Raw genomic sequence first — 17,252 nt, 5'->3', positions numbered from 1 at the left:
AGGGGTAACCTTGTCTTTAGGTGACATAAAAGCCTTGCTAATGCATGTCATGGGAAAACATGACACTGAAGAATTAGCAGGAAAGGTTGGACTAACACAGATGATGGGCACAAATCAACATGATGAAGTCCCCTTTAATCGCTATAGAAACTCCATGTGGGAAGGACTGAGAAGAAAGTACCCTGAGGTCTTGGATCCCTCTAAATTGGATGATGAGGAGTGGACACCTGAAGAGTGCCCAAAGAAGTTCCTGCACCGATTCCAGAAAAGATGGGCGGAGGAAACAGGAAATGCATGGAACCATTCTCCAGCAACTGAAATCCTGTTTAAAATAACTGTAAAAAAGGCTCTACCAGATGAGGTTCAGAAAGCCCTAGATGGAGTTGTGGGACTATCGAAAATGAATTGGGCTTTATACTCTGAGCATATTTGTCACCATCTTGAAATCTACAAGAAAGAAAAACAAAAAGAAGAAGATGCAGCAAAATCCCTGACGAAAAAATTGGTGCAGATGCAGTTGGGAGAGCTAACCAAAGTCAAGAAAGAAAAAACAAAGACCCAGGCACCAATGATGACCCCTGTTCCTTCTGAGTCGGCAAGCCTAGGCCCTACGGCAAACACTGCTGCCACCATACAGGCACCTGTGGTAACAGCCACACAGAGCCCCCAAGGAGCAGCAGGGAGCACTGCTGCAGGAGAAGTCTCAGCACCAGTGGAGCATCACTATCACCACCATAGCACTGGCACACCCGGAAATGGACCCACCTACAGTCATGGGTGGAGAGGAGAGTCACGGAACTTTCAAGGTCAAAGAGGAGGGTGGCGAAGAGGATCTCGCCAACCTTCATTTGGAAACAGATTCCAAAACTCAGCTTCCAGGAACAGTCAAGCGGGACCGCCTATGGGACCAACACCCCCAATAGGGGATCAACCCTCTAATGAGTGTTGGAGCTGTGGACAACCTGGACATCGAATGAGAAACTGTCCGGCCCGGCCTTGGGTTGGACCCTCTGCCTATTGGCAATAGGGGGGCCTAGAGAAGACAGAGGGGGAAACGGTGGCATTGGCTATTTCAATGATACCTAAGGAAGAGCCAACCGTCACTGTTAATATACAAAACAGAGATTTCCCTTTCATGGTGGATACAGGGGCAACATACTCTTGCATAGGGAAAATGGGCGCTCATCTCCCCCTCTCTGGGTCTGTAATTAAGACCATCGGCTTCTCTGGGAAAACTCAAATAATACCTTTTACACGCCCACTTCCTGTAACGATTGCAGGAAAAACAATTGAAGCACCCCTGTTATACTCACAAAATACACCTGTGAATTTGCTGGGAAGAGACATTTTATGTAAGCTACAAACCCAGATAGTGTGTACCCATCAAGGACTGCAAATACACTTTCCCGACGAAGCACTCGCCAACATTATGGTGCTTATGGACATGGAAAACAAGGTCCGACCTGTGCAACCTATGGTATACTGGCTGAAGTTACAACCAGAAAATTCAAATCTTCAACTGCAATGGGAAAAATGGAAGCCCTGGGCCGAACAACACTATGAAGCAGTATATACACCTAGTTTACCTTTACATGTCACCCTGATGTTCGATGCCAAACAAGAACAAACTGACTATGCATGCTGCTGGGATGCATTGATGAATCAACGGCTGTTTCACATAACCACCACAGAAATTTATTTAGGCCCCCAAGGGGCCGCAGCTTCTGTCAAGCTAACTTCAGCTGAACAACAATGGTATCAAGTGCCAAATGCCACGCCTCATGTGACCCTTTTAGTCTCAGAAAAGTACGAATCCCATGACCTAGGTCCAATGGTAAAGACAGCCTCAGAAGTTGAAGAATGGCAAAACATGGAAAGTCCACAAGTACATCTGTCAAAAGACCAGCAGTTTATACGAATTAATTTAAAAGTAAATGATGAGGCTATAGTTCAAAAAGTGGAGCTCAATCCTAGACCAGAGGGACAGATGGTGTTATCGGCCCAACAAGAGAAATTGTTAGAGCAAATACCACCAGTGGTGTGGTCCAAAAGCAAAACGGATGTAGGACTAGTAAAAACAGCCTTACCAGTAAAAATAAAAGTAAAACCGGGAGCAAAACTGCCTCACCAAAGGCAGTATCCATTAAAACCTCAGGCTATTGAAGGCATAAAACCAGTAATCAAGGGACTAATGGCAGCTGGAGTTCTAATAAAAACTGCAAGCCCATGCAATACTCCTATCTATCCTATCCCTAAAAACAATACCAAAGAGTATCGGCTGGTACATGATCTGCGTCCTATCAATGCAATTATAGAAATGGATGCACCTATAGTACCTGATCCGCATACTATACTATCAAGCATCCCTGCTGGAGCAAAATGGTACACAGTAATCGATCTGTGTTCAGCCTATTTCAGTGTGCCTGTGCACCCAGACTCACAACATTTGTTTGCATTCACATTTCTGGGACAACAGCTAACGTATACACGGCTACCTCAGGGACTGAACCTGTCCCCAGCCATCTTTAACAAAGTCCTGGCTGAAGATTTACAACACCTTGACATACCCAGTACATTGGTGCAATATATGGATGATCTCCTTATTGCATCAGAGACTCAAGAACAGTGTGAAAAAGATTCATTAATTGTATTGCATGCATTGGCAGATGGAGGTCATAAAGTAAGTAAGGACAAATTGCAGTTCTGCAAACAACAAGTAGAATACTTGGGAAGACAGTTGTGTGGGACCACGCGATGTATAGCCCCAAGCCAAGTGGAGGCTATAATCAAGGCTCCCAAACCCCAAACAGTGGGACAGATGCTTTCATTCCTTGGGATGGCAGGGTACAGTCGGCCGTGGATTTGTGATTATGCTATAAAAACTGCACCTTTGCGTGCCATGATTAGAGCAGTGGGGCAAACAAGCAATGCAGCTCTCCTCGTCTGGACAGATCAGGCAACGGGAGCTTTTGAGGCCCTAAAAACAGACATGCAATCTGATCCCGCGTTAGGTAACCCAGATTATGGGAAACCTTTCCATTTGTATGTTACTGAAAAAGCTGGATATGCTTGTGCTGTACTAATGCAGGAAACAAATGAAGGAAAACAACCATTGGCCTATTATAGTACAAAGCTTGACAACATTGAAACAGGATTGCCACCATGCTATCAGGGTCTAGCAGCAGCTGCCTTTGCATTTCAAAAAGCATCATCCATAATCATGGGACATGCAGTAACGTTGTACACGTCGCATCAGTTACATGCCCTGCTAACCAGTCAACGTTTTGTCTTAACACAAGCTGGACGCACTGGATATGAAGTTGTGTTGTCCGCTCCAGAAATAACAATACAACGTTGTCACACGGTGAATCCCGCCACCAAATTGACCACACCGTTAGATGGTACTCCACATAACTGTGTGGCAGAGACAGAGAAATTTTTGAGAGCCAGAGAACATTTGTATAATCACGCCATAGATGCAGATCTAACCCTGTTCGTGGACGGCTCATGCTTTCGGGATGCCGCGGGATTGCATGCGGGTATGGGGATTGTTAAACTAAACACGGATGGCGAGACCTTTGAATTACTGGAGTCCCAAGGAATTGATCAGCCTTGTTCAGCCCAACTGGCAGAAATCAAAGCCTTAACTATGGCTTGCCAGATAGCTAAAGATCAACGTGTTAATATCTACACAGACTCAGCCTACGCTTATGGCGTATGTCATGTACATGCAAACATTTGGAAACAAAGGGGATTCCTGAGAGCAGATGGCACCCCTGTCACTCATGGAGAAGCGATTTCCCAACTGTTACAAGCTCTCCAATTACCGTCTGAGGTAGCCATCATTAAATGTGCAGGTCATCAAAAGAATAATATCATAGCTCAAGGTAACAACCTAGCAGATGACACAGCGCGCAAAGGAGCACAAGGAGAAAATATGTTTCCCCTGCTAACCATCCAAGATTGTGCCCCACTGGTTTCACTTGACGCACTGATAGTGGCTCAAAGTAGGGCCAGTGGAGAAGAAAAACGAATGTGGGTTAAACGAGGCGCTATTGAGACACGCAGTCAGGGGCCAGCGGACAAGCTGTGGCGCAGTAGTCATGGACATTTTGTGTTACCCACCAATTTATTACGACATGCAATCATTTGGGCCCACGGACCCGATCATTGTTCGCGAGTCCAAATTATGAACAAACTAAAAGCTGTCTGGTGGTCACCATATATGGCAGCAACAGTGGACCGTTTGTTGAATGAGTGTGAGGTATGTGCACAGTACAATGTCGGGAAATCATTCACAGCCCCTTTAGCCCACATTCCGGTCCCTGATGGGCCATTCAGACATCTTATGATGGATTTCATAGACATGGGAGCTGAAAATCGAGTTAAACGAATGAGATATGTTTTGGTAGTGATATGCAGATTCAGTCGATGGATTGAGGCAGTAGCCTCTGCAAATCAAGACCATAAAACGGTAGCCAAATTCTTGTGCCGAGACGTCTTTCCAAGATTTGGCATTCCAGATACTATCTCATCTGACAACGGTAGGGCTTTTGTAGCCAAGGTTACACAAGAAACATTCAAACAATTGGGTATCAAACAGAAGTTTGGGTGTGTTTATCACCCCCAATCAAATGGGGCGGTGGAACGGGCTAATGGCATTTAAAGAACAAACTAGCAAAAATCATAGCAGACAGCAATGGCAAACTAACCTGGCTGGATGCGTTGCCGCTTGCTTTATTGTCAATGCGCTCACAAACTAACCGACTAACCCATTTGACACCATTTGAAGCTCTTACAGGTCGGCCGATGCCTATTCCATACCTGAGAGGACCCTACGAAGGACCATCGCTGGAGCAGCTACAAGACGAATGGCATAATTATCTGAGACAGTTAACCCAAATACACAAAACTATCTTTTTGCAGGTCAAAGGTGCTACAGAAGACAGAGAAGCAGAGATTCCACTCGAAAATCAGAGCATCCAGCCTGGTGATCTGGTTTACGTCAAGGTGTTCAAAAGAAGTGGGACAGGCCCCGCCGAGAAGGTCCTTTTAAAGTTATTCTTGCCTCAGGTACAGCAGTCAAAGTAGATGGACACAGGAGTATGGCTGAGAGACCAGACTCCCCTGATCAGGGACCTATGCCTGATCTGCCTCTATCAAGTCTGATTGGACTCTCAGAACTGTTTGGAGAAGAGGATATACAGGAGGGATGGTCGAGACATGATTGGTCGCCACAGCCGCCTTCCATCCAGCAGCTAAACCAGTTGGCAACAGAAGGATCTTCATCGTTCCAGCACCTGGCGATGACGGCTTCACAGAATCTGCCTGCAGCAAGAGTCGGCCCGAGGACTCCACCATCACCTGAAAGACCCTTTGGACTCAGGAACAGCCATGGAGACAGTCACATGTGCCAGTGGCAACGATACCCTCCAGGGGAGGCAGCCAAGGTCGGCCATATGCAGCAACCGCCCGAGTGCATCCTAGACCCAATTCACTGCTAGGACCTGTCCCCAGCTTTCCACCCCAAAGGCAGGAGAGATATTCTGATCAGCCCAGTACCTCTGGAGGAGGATCAGCAGGGGTAGACCTTAGCCGAACTCACCCACCAGGACAGAGGGAGCTTTGTACAGGCTGCTAAATGCCCAGAGCGTCCCACCTACTTGCCTGTGCGACATCAACAATACTCCCCCCACACACAAAATGCCTTCCCCCTTGTACTTCCTGTCCCCTGGACTGCACAACCTTAATCTGGTCATGGTCACCCCACAGGACATGGCAATCTTGGTTCGAGAGCTTCGTCTTCCACAAGAGTCTGTTCCAAAAACCTTGGAGCAGCTCCTGCCCCTCTCAAATCACATTCCCCATGAGCTATTTGAGGAAATCATGCCACAACTAAGTCAGACAGCTGCATACCTGTTCAGGATACACCGTGACAATGCCAACATCTCTTGTGCTCAGGAGGGCCTCCATACTCAACTGTGTGGTCTTCAGTCTAGTATGGACATGCTAGCCTGCATGATGGAGCATATGGAAAGGGAACAGCTAGGGCTGGCCACCACCACCCTGAATGTGGGCAAGAATCTCTGGGGGCCCTGTACAACCTGGCCAAGCAGCACAAGGAGCTGGAAAGATCCATCAGAGAACTGCACGACTGTCTGAAAGCCAGAATTCCTGATCCTTCCCCCACTACCCCTGAAAGGCCAACCTCCCCATGTTCCCCAACTTCTCCCAAAACTTCAGATGCTGAGTAAATGCTGAGGAGCGCGGACTGACGTAATGGCACTGAACACGGACTATGATCTTGGTTCTTGAGTTTGAATTGCGGACTGGTTTCAGAAATCTGAGTGTAAATAAAACAAAGAAGGATATATGTTAGTAACAAAGGTTGGGTAAATGTCTGTCCTTACCATCATCTGCGTAACACAGATAAAGCTAAATGCATACACATAGATATCACATTGCAAAGTTATAAAAAGGGGACCCTTACACGGCGTGTTTGTAGATTAGTAGTAAAGATGCACCATAGGGACCCCTTTTTCTTAAATTATAGCATGCCTCAAGAGACATGCATCGCCTAAATTTGGCGTCTGGCCAAAAAGGGCATTAGAAAACAAGCTGAAAAAGAAGAAAAACAAAGTGGAGAATGTTGAGAAATGGCCTATAATGAAAACCATTATATGATTGACTAAGGCAAATGACTTAAGGACGGACATGAAGGGAAACCATTTATTGTGTTTATCATTTAACTAGACATAGCTGCGCTAACCTTAGAATAGTTTCTTGATTGGTTGACTAAATAGTGGTAACATAGGCGTTATTTGATGCATTTAAGTAATACATGTGTGACTCTTTAACAAAATAATATGTAGAACCAAGTATAATGGGTTGGAGCCTCTGGTCGAGTGAGACAATAGATGCCAGAAGATGATTGGTTGCACTGATGTCAATGTAAAGCCTTTACTTTGCCATGATTAAGAGGTTGCTGTAACTTGTTTTAGGTGGCCATTTTAAGTGCCTTAAATTATACCAAAACTCAATGTTTGAATGTCACCTTGTGTTGATATAATCCAGCTAATTGATCACCTTGTGCCTTAGTATGTAGGTTCACCTGCACTGCAATATATTTACCGTGTGAAGTATCACTGATATTCATATCCGCACCAGAGTTATCAGTAAGTCGAGTGCTGTGTTTTTCTTTTTTATTGCGATGCACAAATGAGGATGTCTTGTCAGTAAACAACCCAAGAGTATAGTTGATGTAATGGGACTCTTTCGAGTCCCAGAGGAGGGACTGTAGAAGAATTTTTAGGTCCATATTTGAACTGTGATGAACTATCAAGTGTCCTGATCCGAACTGTATGTCCTCTGGTTGAACTAGCAGGTGTTCAACCCAAAAAAGGGCTCTATTAGTCATTTAGTCTGTCAGGGGCTTTCCAAGGCCTTTTAGGTGCTTTCCCGCAGGCCACGTGCGGGGGCCTCAGGCCAGCTGCACGTGTGGCTGAGGCCACGTGCGGAGGGGGCCTCAGGCCAGCTGCACCTGTGGCTGAAGGTCTTTTAAAAAAATCAGTTGTAAATCCTTCATGTTTTAATGGGAGCATTTGTCACATTGAAATAATGGCCTAACACCTGCTTAGGGTTCACTAGAGGACGCTTCCAATAGAAAACCATGTCTTGGGAATGAAATAAATAAAAAAGTCGAAGGAGGAGCGATGCCCGCGGGTCTCCAATAAATAGACGAGCGCGGTTGTCATATTCAGTCTCTCTAGAGGACTCAGTTTGTCTAAGCTTTGTGTCGAAGGCTTAAATAAACTTAAAAACTCTGTGCATTTTATCTTGCTTAAGGCTGAATTATTCTAAAGTGTTGTGTCCTCTTTCTAGCATATCACTTGCAATTAGTTTGTGTTATCTAAAAGACGACATCCTGAGAAGACCAAAAAGACGAGCCGCGACAATGAGAACACAACGCAGTAGTTCAAGCATGTTCAAAACTTCTGCAAAGTGACTAGTATAGTATTTCCCATCAAGGTGCACTGTGTATTGTTCCTTTAATGTTGGGTATACACACACACACACACACACACACACACACACACACACACACACACACACACACACACACACACACACACACACACACACACACGCAAAACAGAAGCAGCCAAAAGAAATAATGACTAGGGGTGTGCATCTCCCCCTTATAAAATGACACAATGCTTATCTTGAAACATGGGCTACAATTCCAGGCTGATACTAATACTGAAGTTGCATTTCTTCTTTCTGCATTGTGTTGCTATGGTACTGCATAACATTGATAAGGCACAATCACACATCATCATGCAGTGAGTGGCAAGCTTTAGTCAGCCCGTCCTTGCGTACCAGATTGAAAACCACTGTCATGAGGAAAATGGTTAAGAGCAATTTTTCAATTAGTGTCTTCTATTTTTACAAACCCACAGATAATGAAACTAGTAGTTATCGGTTGCAGGTACTGCAAGATGCTAACCTGATACAGCTTGATGATGTGTGGGTGATCCAGCATCTTCATGATCTGAACTTCCCTGTAGATCTTTTCCAGGTTGACAGCATCCAGCTGGGTTTTGTCAATGATCTTAATGGCCACCTGCAGAAAGGAATCAACAGTTACAATCAGGTGGTTTCTCCAGAACAAATGGCACAATCCAGTTCCAGACAACCCAACAATTTAGGTATTATCACACCACAGTGTTCCATGTCAAATGTGACATCAGAGAGCTGTTTCTGAGACACAAAATACTTAAAATACAATTCTTACTGTAATTTTAATAAACATTCTTAAAATCTGAGATATAAAATATAATTAGAAAACAAAAAACTCACTGGGAATATACACAATAACACATACAGTACACGTGCAAATCACAAACTAAACTTCAACACTCTTGCTTGTGATTAATGACGTATGCTAGGTAACAAGGCATTATTAACATCTCTCTCAGACTGTCTTATAAACAATAATTTATCAGTGCGATCTTCAGTGTTCTGAGCATACTGAGACCTGAGCTGAAAGCGTAAACACCATGAGACCTCAGTTTCCTCTTAGCCACCACAACACTGTTACACACAGCTAACACAAGAATAAGTGGACTTTAACACCATCACCACATTAACACCCTGTACATCTTTGTAACACTTTTACAGTTAATACATAAGGATGTGCAGTTTTGGTACATATGGCCAGACCACAGATCAATATCTCTGAGGGTGGGTTGACATTTGGAGCTAGTGGTAGACCTCTACCCATCCTGGCTAGTTGGTGTTAGTAAATATTTGCACTCAGAGATGAGTCACTCTACACACTGTGTCTTAAGCTGAATCCATCAACCCTGTGAAGGAAATTCATAATAATCTCTCTATCAGACACCCCATATTACCATTTCCATGCTCAAGTGGTTTTCAAATCATCAACTGCAGATATACTCGACAAACCCTCCGTGACATTCCTCGCAAGTTTTCTAAAGAGCCGTTTTAAAGCTCAACTACAGCAGCTCCAAATGTCACCAACTTGGCAGTGTCTAACTCCAGCTGACTTCTTCCCAATCCATAAATGGACAAAGAAGAAGAACGTGGTCAAGACACTTACAAACTCAATTTAATTTGTCCCCAAAGAGCAATTAATTTCACAGCAGTACGACATCTTTACAATACAATAAAATACCCAAAATGCCCAACAGCTACGTGAAATGGCCGAGGGAATAAATGACTGTTTTGATCTATTACCTTTAACTGTGGGGAAACTTGTAGCAGCAACCAGAAGGTAAAAGCAGAAACTCATTGTGAAGGGGACTGCCAGGATGGCTAGTAAAGCTAAGCTAAGGCTAACCTTTGTGTGAATGTAAAATTAAAAGTATATTTTTATGGACTGGGTAGTGGTTAAAAGAAAGAAATAAACAAGGCTAACAATTAACATAATTACATAATCAACCCAATTATTAAACAGATAGTTAACCAATTAACTGCTTAAGGTACTTTTCAAATAAAAACTGTCAGGCATTTTGTGTGTCCTGCTTCTCAAACGTGACAACCTGATGCGTTTCTCTGATGGTAATTGGTTCTGAGTTGTTTACTGAAATTACATTTGAATGCAAATGTTAATTAAATAACTAGTAGCCTCATGTACAAGGACTTGCGTGGATTTCCTACTGAAACATGCCATACACCAAAACCCAGAAACTGGCGTAAGCACAAAAATATCCAGATGTACCAAAGTGTGCGTACACATGGATCCAAGCATGTTCCATTTGTATGTCCCACTGAATGTGGAATTAAGCACACATGCACACGCAACAAACTCCTCCCTGGCCATGCCCCTATTTAAAAATGCAATTTCATGTAAAAAGGCCCACTGAGCAGGGATTCCTCACACAGTCACATTAGACAACATGAACACAGAAAAGAAATTATACAGAGTGTGAACTAGATGACTGGAAATGACGTGGAGACAGGCAGGGGTAGTTCATTTGGTACCCTGTTAAACGCAATAAACATGAAAATGAAAAAATGTTAGTGGGAGCATGCCTGTGTGGCCAAAGCACTGTGAGCTCAGTGCAGCACACACACACACACACACACACACACATACACACACACTGAAGTTCAAAAAGTGAGGTGCTCTGTGGCTGACAGTGTGCAACATTTACAACTTTGCACACGTGTTTATTGACAAATACTGAACACAGGGAGACATTCAGGGGCCTGTTAAGATGCACTGCAGCTCTAGTTTCACCATCCAGAAAAAGAACACACATTGCTAATAATAACAAATAAGATATTTTAATGTGCACATGCCCAAATGTGCCCATGCCGGTTTTTATTCAGAACAATTACACAAATCAACTATTTACACAGCAAGCAACCACCAACTGTACACTGTGCCAGCTTCTGTTCCCAACTCAAAGCATTTGCGCATCACATATCATTTAAACATTGATGGAATGAAAAAGTTTCCTATTAACAAAAACAAATTCATCATGTGATGGCAATGTAGCAATATGTGCACAGACAATAGCTCAGATTACATTAGGGAAACCAGCTCTCGCTGCAAATTGCACTTTAATGTTGGAATGTAATGTACCTGGATGACATATGGATAACTGCATTGCACACAGCTGGCATGGCTCAACGCAAGGTTAACAGGCACCCTCCTGACTGGTTGGTGAGCTCACGCTGGAATGCCCCTGTTGCCAAGAAGCGCAGCGTGGCCAGCACCTATGTGAGCACAAACAACCCCTGGTTCCTCGCCATATTGTGTTCTGGGCCACAGTCCCGAGCGCAACTCCAGTAACACTGGTCTTGCTAATAGAAATCGGCTTATGAGGCAATTATCGTAACTGCAAGTAAATCCTTGCGTTCCCTGAATACATTCTCATGTCGGATTGTACATGTCCTCTAACAATGCCAACACATCCATTGTTAATGCCATTTTATGCATCACTTTGCGCATACTTTTATATCCACCCATATAATTGCAAACACGTGGGGGTGTTAATTGTTCATAAGTGTGCCACTTATGTGCACATGACTCTGACTTATTGTTTTCACACTATTAATGGTTCCCAGCATCACAGCTACATGTCGGCAGCAGACCAATAGCTGTCAAAACGTGCGTACACCAGCCAGGATTTGTGCGTGACGCATCACACATTTCCAAGGTCATTTAACTTTTAGATATATCTGAACGTTAGTGTACACACGGATGTATGCCACATTTGTGTGCGTACACACACTTTGTACATGAGGCCCCAGTTCTTTTCACACTAAAACTAAATGGCAAAATGTAAACCCAGAGATAATATTAAGTGTTTATTTGGAGGAATGTGTCAATCTGTCTTCACACAGACACTGCAACTGTAAATGTATCTAGAAATTACTCAGAGGAGCTGTATGTAAGAATGCAAAAACCCTAATCAGTTGGACTGGACATTAATTGGACTTCACCCTGCCAGCCTCTGAGTACAAAGTCAATATGATATCTGATTGAGCACGTCACTGTCCAAAGGATTTACAGCAAACAAGTTGGCATTTTGATGAAATTTCCATCACGTGACTGGCATCAAACCAGAAGAACAATCATGCCCAAGGGTAAAGAAGAAGAGCGTGTTGCATTAAAAAAAAGGGTAAAAGACAAGAAAGGGTAAAAGACTTGGGCCTGATTTACCAAAGATCTGTGTGTGCTAAACCATGCACCACACACCGCAGCACTCGCAAAAACAAAAAAGTGCATGCTGACTTACTAACAGTGCACAATGAGGACTGTGTCTTTCAAATGTATTGTAAATTTAGCTCACTAGCCTTCATGAATATATAATTTGGGGGTTCTCCACCTGAGTGCACAAAACTGTGGGAGGGAACATGCAAATAGTTGATGTCTGCACACGCAACACAGTACTAAAGGGGACAGGACTGCATAATGCCTGTGGACAATACCACCCTCTTGTGGGAACTCAACTACAACTAGTTGCGACTACAACTACCGTGGGTTTGTGCAAATGGTTAATATAACTTTTTGTACATTTTGTTATCTATTTTTTTTTATTGTGTGTATATATATACGAGGGCTGTCAATAAAGTAACGGTCCTTTTTATTTTTTTCAAAAACTATATGGATTTCATTCATATGTTTTTACGTCAGACATGCTTGAACCCTCGTGCGCATGCGTGAGTTTTTCCACGCCTGTCGGTGACGTTATTCGCCTGTGAGCACTCCTTGTGGGAGGAGTTGTCCAGCCCCTCGTCGGAATTCCTTTGTCTGAGAAGTTGCTGAGAGACTGGCGCGTTGTTTGATCAAAATTTTTTCTAAACCTGTGAGACACATCGAAGTGGACACGGTTCGAAAAATTAAGCTGGTTTTCAGTGAAAATTTTAACGGCTGATGAGAGATTTTGAGGTGATACTGTCGCTTTAAGGACTTTTCACGGTGCGAGACGTCGCGCAGCGCTCTCAGGCGGCGTCATCAGCCTGTTCAAGCTGAAAACCTCCACATTTCAGGCTCTATTGATCCAGGACATCGTGAGAGAACAGAGAAGTTTCAGAAGAAGTCGGTTTCAGCATTTTATCCGGATATTCCACTGTTAAAGGAGATTTTTTTAATGAAAGACGTGCGGACGGGTCCGCGCGTCGGGACGCAGCCGACGCGGTGCGGCGGCACAGGAAAAACACCTCTGTTGAAAGCCTTAAGGACAAGTTGGAACATGTCCTGCCTGTTAAACAATTTCTCATATACTCACTCCACTGAAAGCCACCAAAAGCCGCCTGGATTTTACAAATGGTTATCAACACGGAGGTGTTTTTCCTGTGCCGCCGCACTGTGTCGGCTGCGTCCCGACGCGCGGATCCGTCCGCACGTCTTTCATTAAAAAAATCTCCTTTAACAGTGGAATATCCGGATAAAATGCTGAAACCGACTTCTTCTGAAACTTCTCTGTTCTCTCACGATGTCCTGGATCAATAGAGCCTGAAATGTGGAGGTTTTCAGCTTGAACAGGCTGATGACGCCGCCTGAGAGCGCTGCGCGACGTCTCGCACCGTGAAAAGTCCTTAAAGCGACAGCATCACCTCAAAATCTCTCATCAGCCGTTAAAATTTTCACTGAAAACCAGCTTAATTTTTCGAACCATGTCCACTTCGATGTGTCTCACAGGTTTAGCAAAAATTTTGATCAAACAACGCGCCAGTCTCTCAGCAACTTCTCAGACAAAGGAATTCCGACGAGGGGCTGGACGACTCCTCCCACAAGGAGTGCTCACAGGCGAATGACGTCACCGACAGGCGTGGAAAAACTCACGCATGCGCACGAGGGTTCAAGCATGTCTGACGTAAAAACATATGAATGAAATCCATATAGTTTTTGAAAAAAATAAAAAGGACCGTTACTTTATTGACAACCCTCGTATATATATATATATATATATATATATATATATATATATATATACTCGTATATATACACACACACACACACATCTGTTGTACTTGCCTCTCTTAAAATAAAAATAAAAATTTCGGCTTCACATCAAATGTGTTTCTGCTTCTGCTCTTGGCCCTTTATGTAATAATCACCTCTTTCTTCCTTCCTTCTTAGACACTGCATTTCATCTAGGGTAAGGGCATTAAATGGTTTTGTCATCTTTTTAAAGATAATACTTTTTTTAAATTTTACTGATATGTCTTCCTTATATAGCCTGCTCTCATCTCACTTATTTATTTATTTTCAAATTAGCCATTGTGCACCTACTATTTTTCCCCAGAGTTCCCCACTCAGCCCCCTAAAACATCATTGGGAGCACCTCTTTGAACTCATGCTTCATACGAAAGCTCATATTGCTGATATACAATCTTGTTCTTTCAATGGACAATCATCCAGTCAATAAAATTATTTGTAGTTGGGAGCAAGAGTTGGGTCTTGAGTTTGGGGAGGGTTTCTGGGATATGGCTGTAAACTAAATTCGTATGTCATCTTGTGCAAGACTTTCCCTAATTCACTTTAAAGTAGTACACAGGCTGCACTTATCAAAGTCCAAATTATCCCAAACTGACCCTAATGTTTCTGATCTGTGTGATAGATGTAACTCCTCACCCTGTGATTTAAGTCATGATTTTTTTGCCCCAAACACCAACCATATTGGATTTGGTATTTTGATGGTAGATCTCACATTCTTGGAGTCAGGGTGGAGCCTTGTCCGCTGAGCGCAATTTTTGGAGTTCCTGCAGTCCCCACTGTGTCATTTACTAACTCGCAGTTGGATGTAATTGCCTTTACCTCATTGGTAGCACGATGCAGAATACTGCTATCCTGGAAAGCTCCACATCCCCCACCCATTCCGTTATAGTTGAAGGAACTCTTGCTTTTTTTTTTTTTACTTGGGAAAAAAAAAGTCAAGTTTAGACTCAGAGGGAGGGCTGATGGGTTTCCAAAACTGTGGCAACCTTGTATTACTCATCATGGATCACTGAAAACTTCTGGACCCAATTGTCATGGGTGTGTGCGTTTTTTTTATTGTTTTGTGGGGCCTGTGGTTGGTATGTTGGGATTTGATGTTCATGATAATTTTACTTTAGCTGTGCTTGTACTTTTGAAGATGACATGGTGGCATTCTGTTTCTTCCAGCCCAACGACCATTGGCTGAGACTCTGTTGAAGCATCCCGCTTTCTGCTGACTATGGCGACATTCGCTCCATGTATGCAGGCATGAAAAAAGCCTTTGGCCCCAGCACCATCAAGATCGCTCCCCTTAAGTCGGCCTCAGGTGAAGTCATCACAGACCGTAGCAGGCAGATGGAGAGATGGGCCGAGCATTACAAGGATCTGTACTCTAGCGAGAACACAGTCACTGACAGTAGTTGAGAACACCACTCCCTTGCCTGTCATGGAGGAGCTTGATACTCCACCCTCTGTTGAGGAACTACGAAAGGCCATTGACTCCCGTGCCTGTGGCAAAGCGCCAGGAAGAGACGGCATCCCCTCAGAGATCATCAAGGCCAGCAAAGACACCTCTCTCCTACAACACCTCCATGAACTCCAGCTACAGTGCTGGAAAGAAGGGACAGTGCCCCAAGAAATGCGAGACGCAAATATCATCACGCTGTATAAGAACAAAGGTGACCGTAGTGATTGCATCAACTATTACGGAATCTCCCTGCTCAGCACTGCTGGCAAGGCCTTTGCACGAGTCGCCCCGAATCGCCTACAGTCTCTCGCCGAAAGGGTTTACCCTGAGGTACAGTGTGGCTTCAGAGCTGGATGTTCAACGGTCGACATGATGTTCTCACTCCAACAACTCCAGGAGAAGTGCCATGAGCAACGCCGACCCCTGTACATCGCCTTCATCGATCTGACAAAGGTGTTTGACCTTGTCAGTAGACAAGGTCTCTTCACCTTACTCCAGAGGATTGGATGCACTCCCAAGCTGCTGAAAATGATCACGTCCTTCCATGAGGACATGAAAGGTAATGTCCAGTATGATGGCTCATCCTCAGAACCCATCCCAATCAAGAGCAGAGTGAAACAGGGTTGTGTGCTCGCACCAACACTCTTCGGCATCTTCTTCTCGCTGCTGCTGAGACACTCCTTCAATCAGACTGAAGATGGAGTTTTCATTCACACAAGTGATGGCAACCTCTTCAACCTGGCCCACCTCCGTGCAAATACCAAGGTGAGGAAAGTTCTCATCTGAGAGCTGCTGTTCGCAAATGATGCTGCCCTCACCACACATACAGAGGAAGCCTTACAACAGCTTATCAACAGCTTTGCTTCTGCCTGCACTGAGTTTGGTCGCACCATAAGCATCAAGAAAACCAACATTATGGGTCAAGATGTCAGTAACACCCCCCGCATAACCATCTCTGACTATACCCTTGAAGTGGTTGAGAACTTCACTTACCTGGGCTCTACCATCTCTAGTAACCTCTCCCTTGACACCGAGCTTAACATAAGGATTGGCCTAGCATCATCAGCAATGGCTCGCCTGGCAAAGAGAGTGTGGGACAACTCCATGCCAACTACCAACACCATGATGAAAGTGTACCAGGCCTGTGTGCTGAGCACTCTCCTCTATGGCACCGAAACATGGACCCTGTATTCCCATCAAGAACGCAGGCTGAACGCCTTCCATCTGCGCTGCCTAAGATGACTCCTGGGCGTCACCTGGCAGGGCCATGTCCCAAACATCGAACTACTGGCTCGGGCAGGAGCGCCAAGCATGTTTGCCCTACTTAGCCAAAGACGGCTACGCTGGCTCGGTCATATTGTCCGCATGGACGACGGCTGTATCCCCAAAGATATGCTGTATGGTGAGCTAGCCACTGGCAACAGACCCACAGGACGGCCTGCACTACGCCACAAGGATGTCTGTAAGCATGACTTCAGAGCGAGCAACATCAACCCAACAGACTTGGAAACATCAGCAGCAGACTGTGACAGCTGGCGGCTTAAGAGTGGCACCCAGCTGACAGACGCCAGGAGGGAGGAGCATTAGGAAGAAAGGAGACGCCGCCGATGACAGCGAGCACCCACAGAAAACAGGAAATTATACCTGCAGTGCCTGCAACAGAGTCTGTCGATCCAGGATCGGGCTCTTCAGTCATAGCAGGCGCTGCAACTCAACTACCAACTGACCCATGGCTCAGCTCCATTGTCTCCCGAGACAGACTGATGCCAGAGACCGGTTGGTATGTTGGGATTTGATGTTCGTGATGATTTTACTTTAGTTGTGTTT

At 44.5% G+C, this 17,252-nt stretch overlaps 1 protein-coding gene across 1 annotated transcript in view; it reads right to left on the bottom strand.

The window, feature by feature from the left end:
- The window catches only part of sik2b (salt-inducible kinase 2b), a 198,607-nt gene that overhangs the window by 117,806 nt on the left and 63,549 nt on the right, over positions 1-17,252 (bottom strand). Inside the window, 1 exon segment of the mRNA XM_034169323.1 lies at positions 8,507-8,623. Within this exon segment, the coding sequence (XP_034025214.1) occupies positions 8,507-8,623 (117 nt within the window).

This window comes from Thalassophryne amazonica, chromosome 4 (assembly GCF_902500255.1).
Source record: "Thalassophryne amazonica chromosome 4, fThaAma1.1, whole genome shotgun sequence".
NCBI classification, from domain to species: Eukaryota; Metazoa; Chordata; class Actinopteri; order Batrachoidiformes; family Batrachoididae; genus Thalassophryne; species Thalassophryne amazonica.
This window is presented reverse-complemented; position numbering and strand designations above follow the sequence as displayed.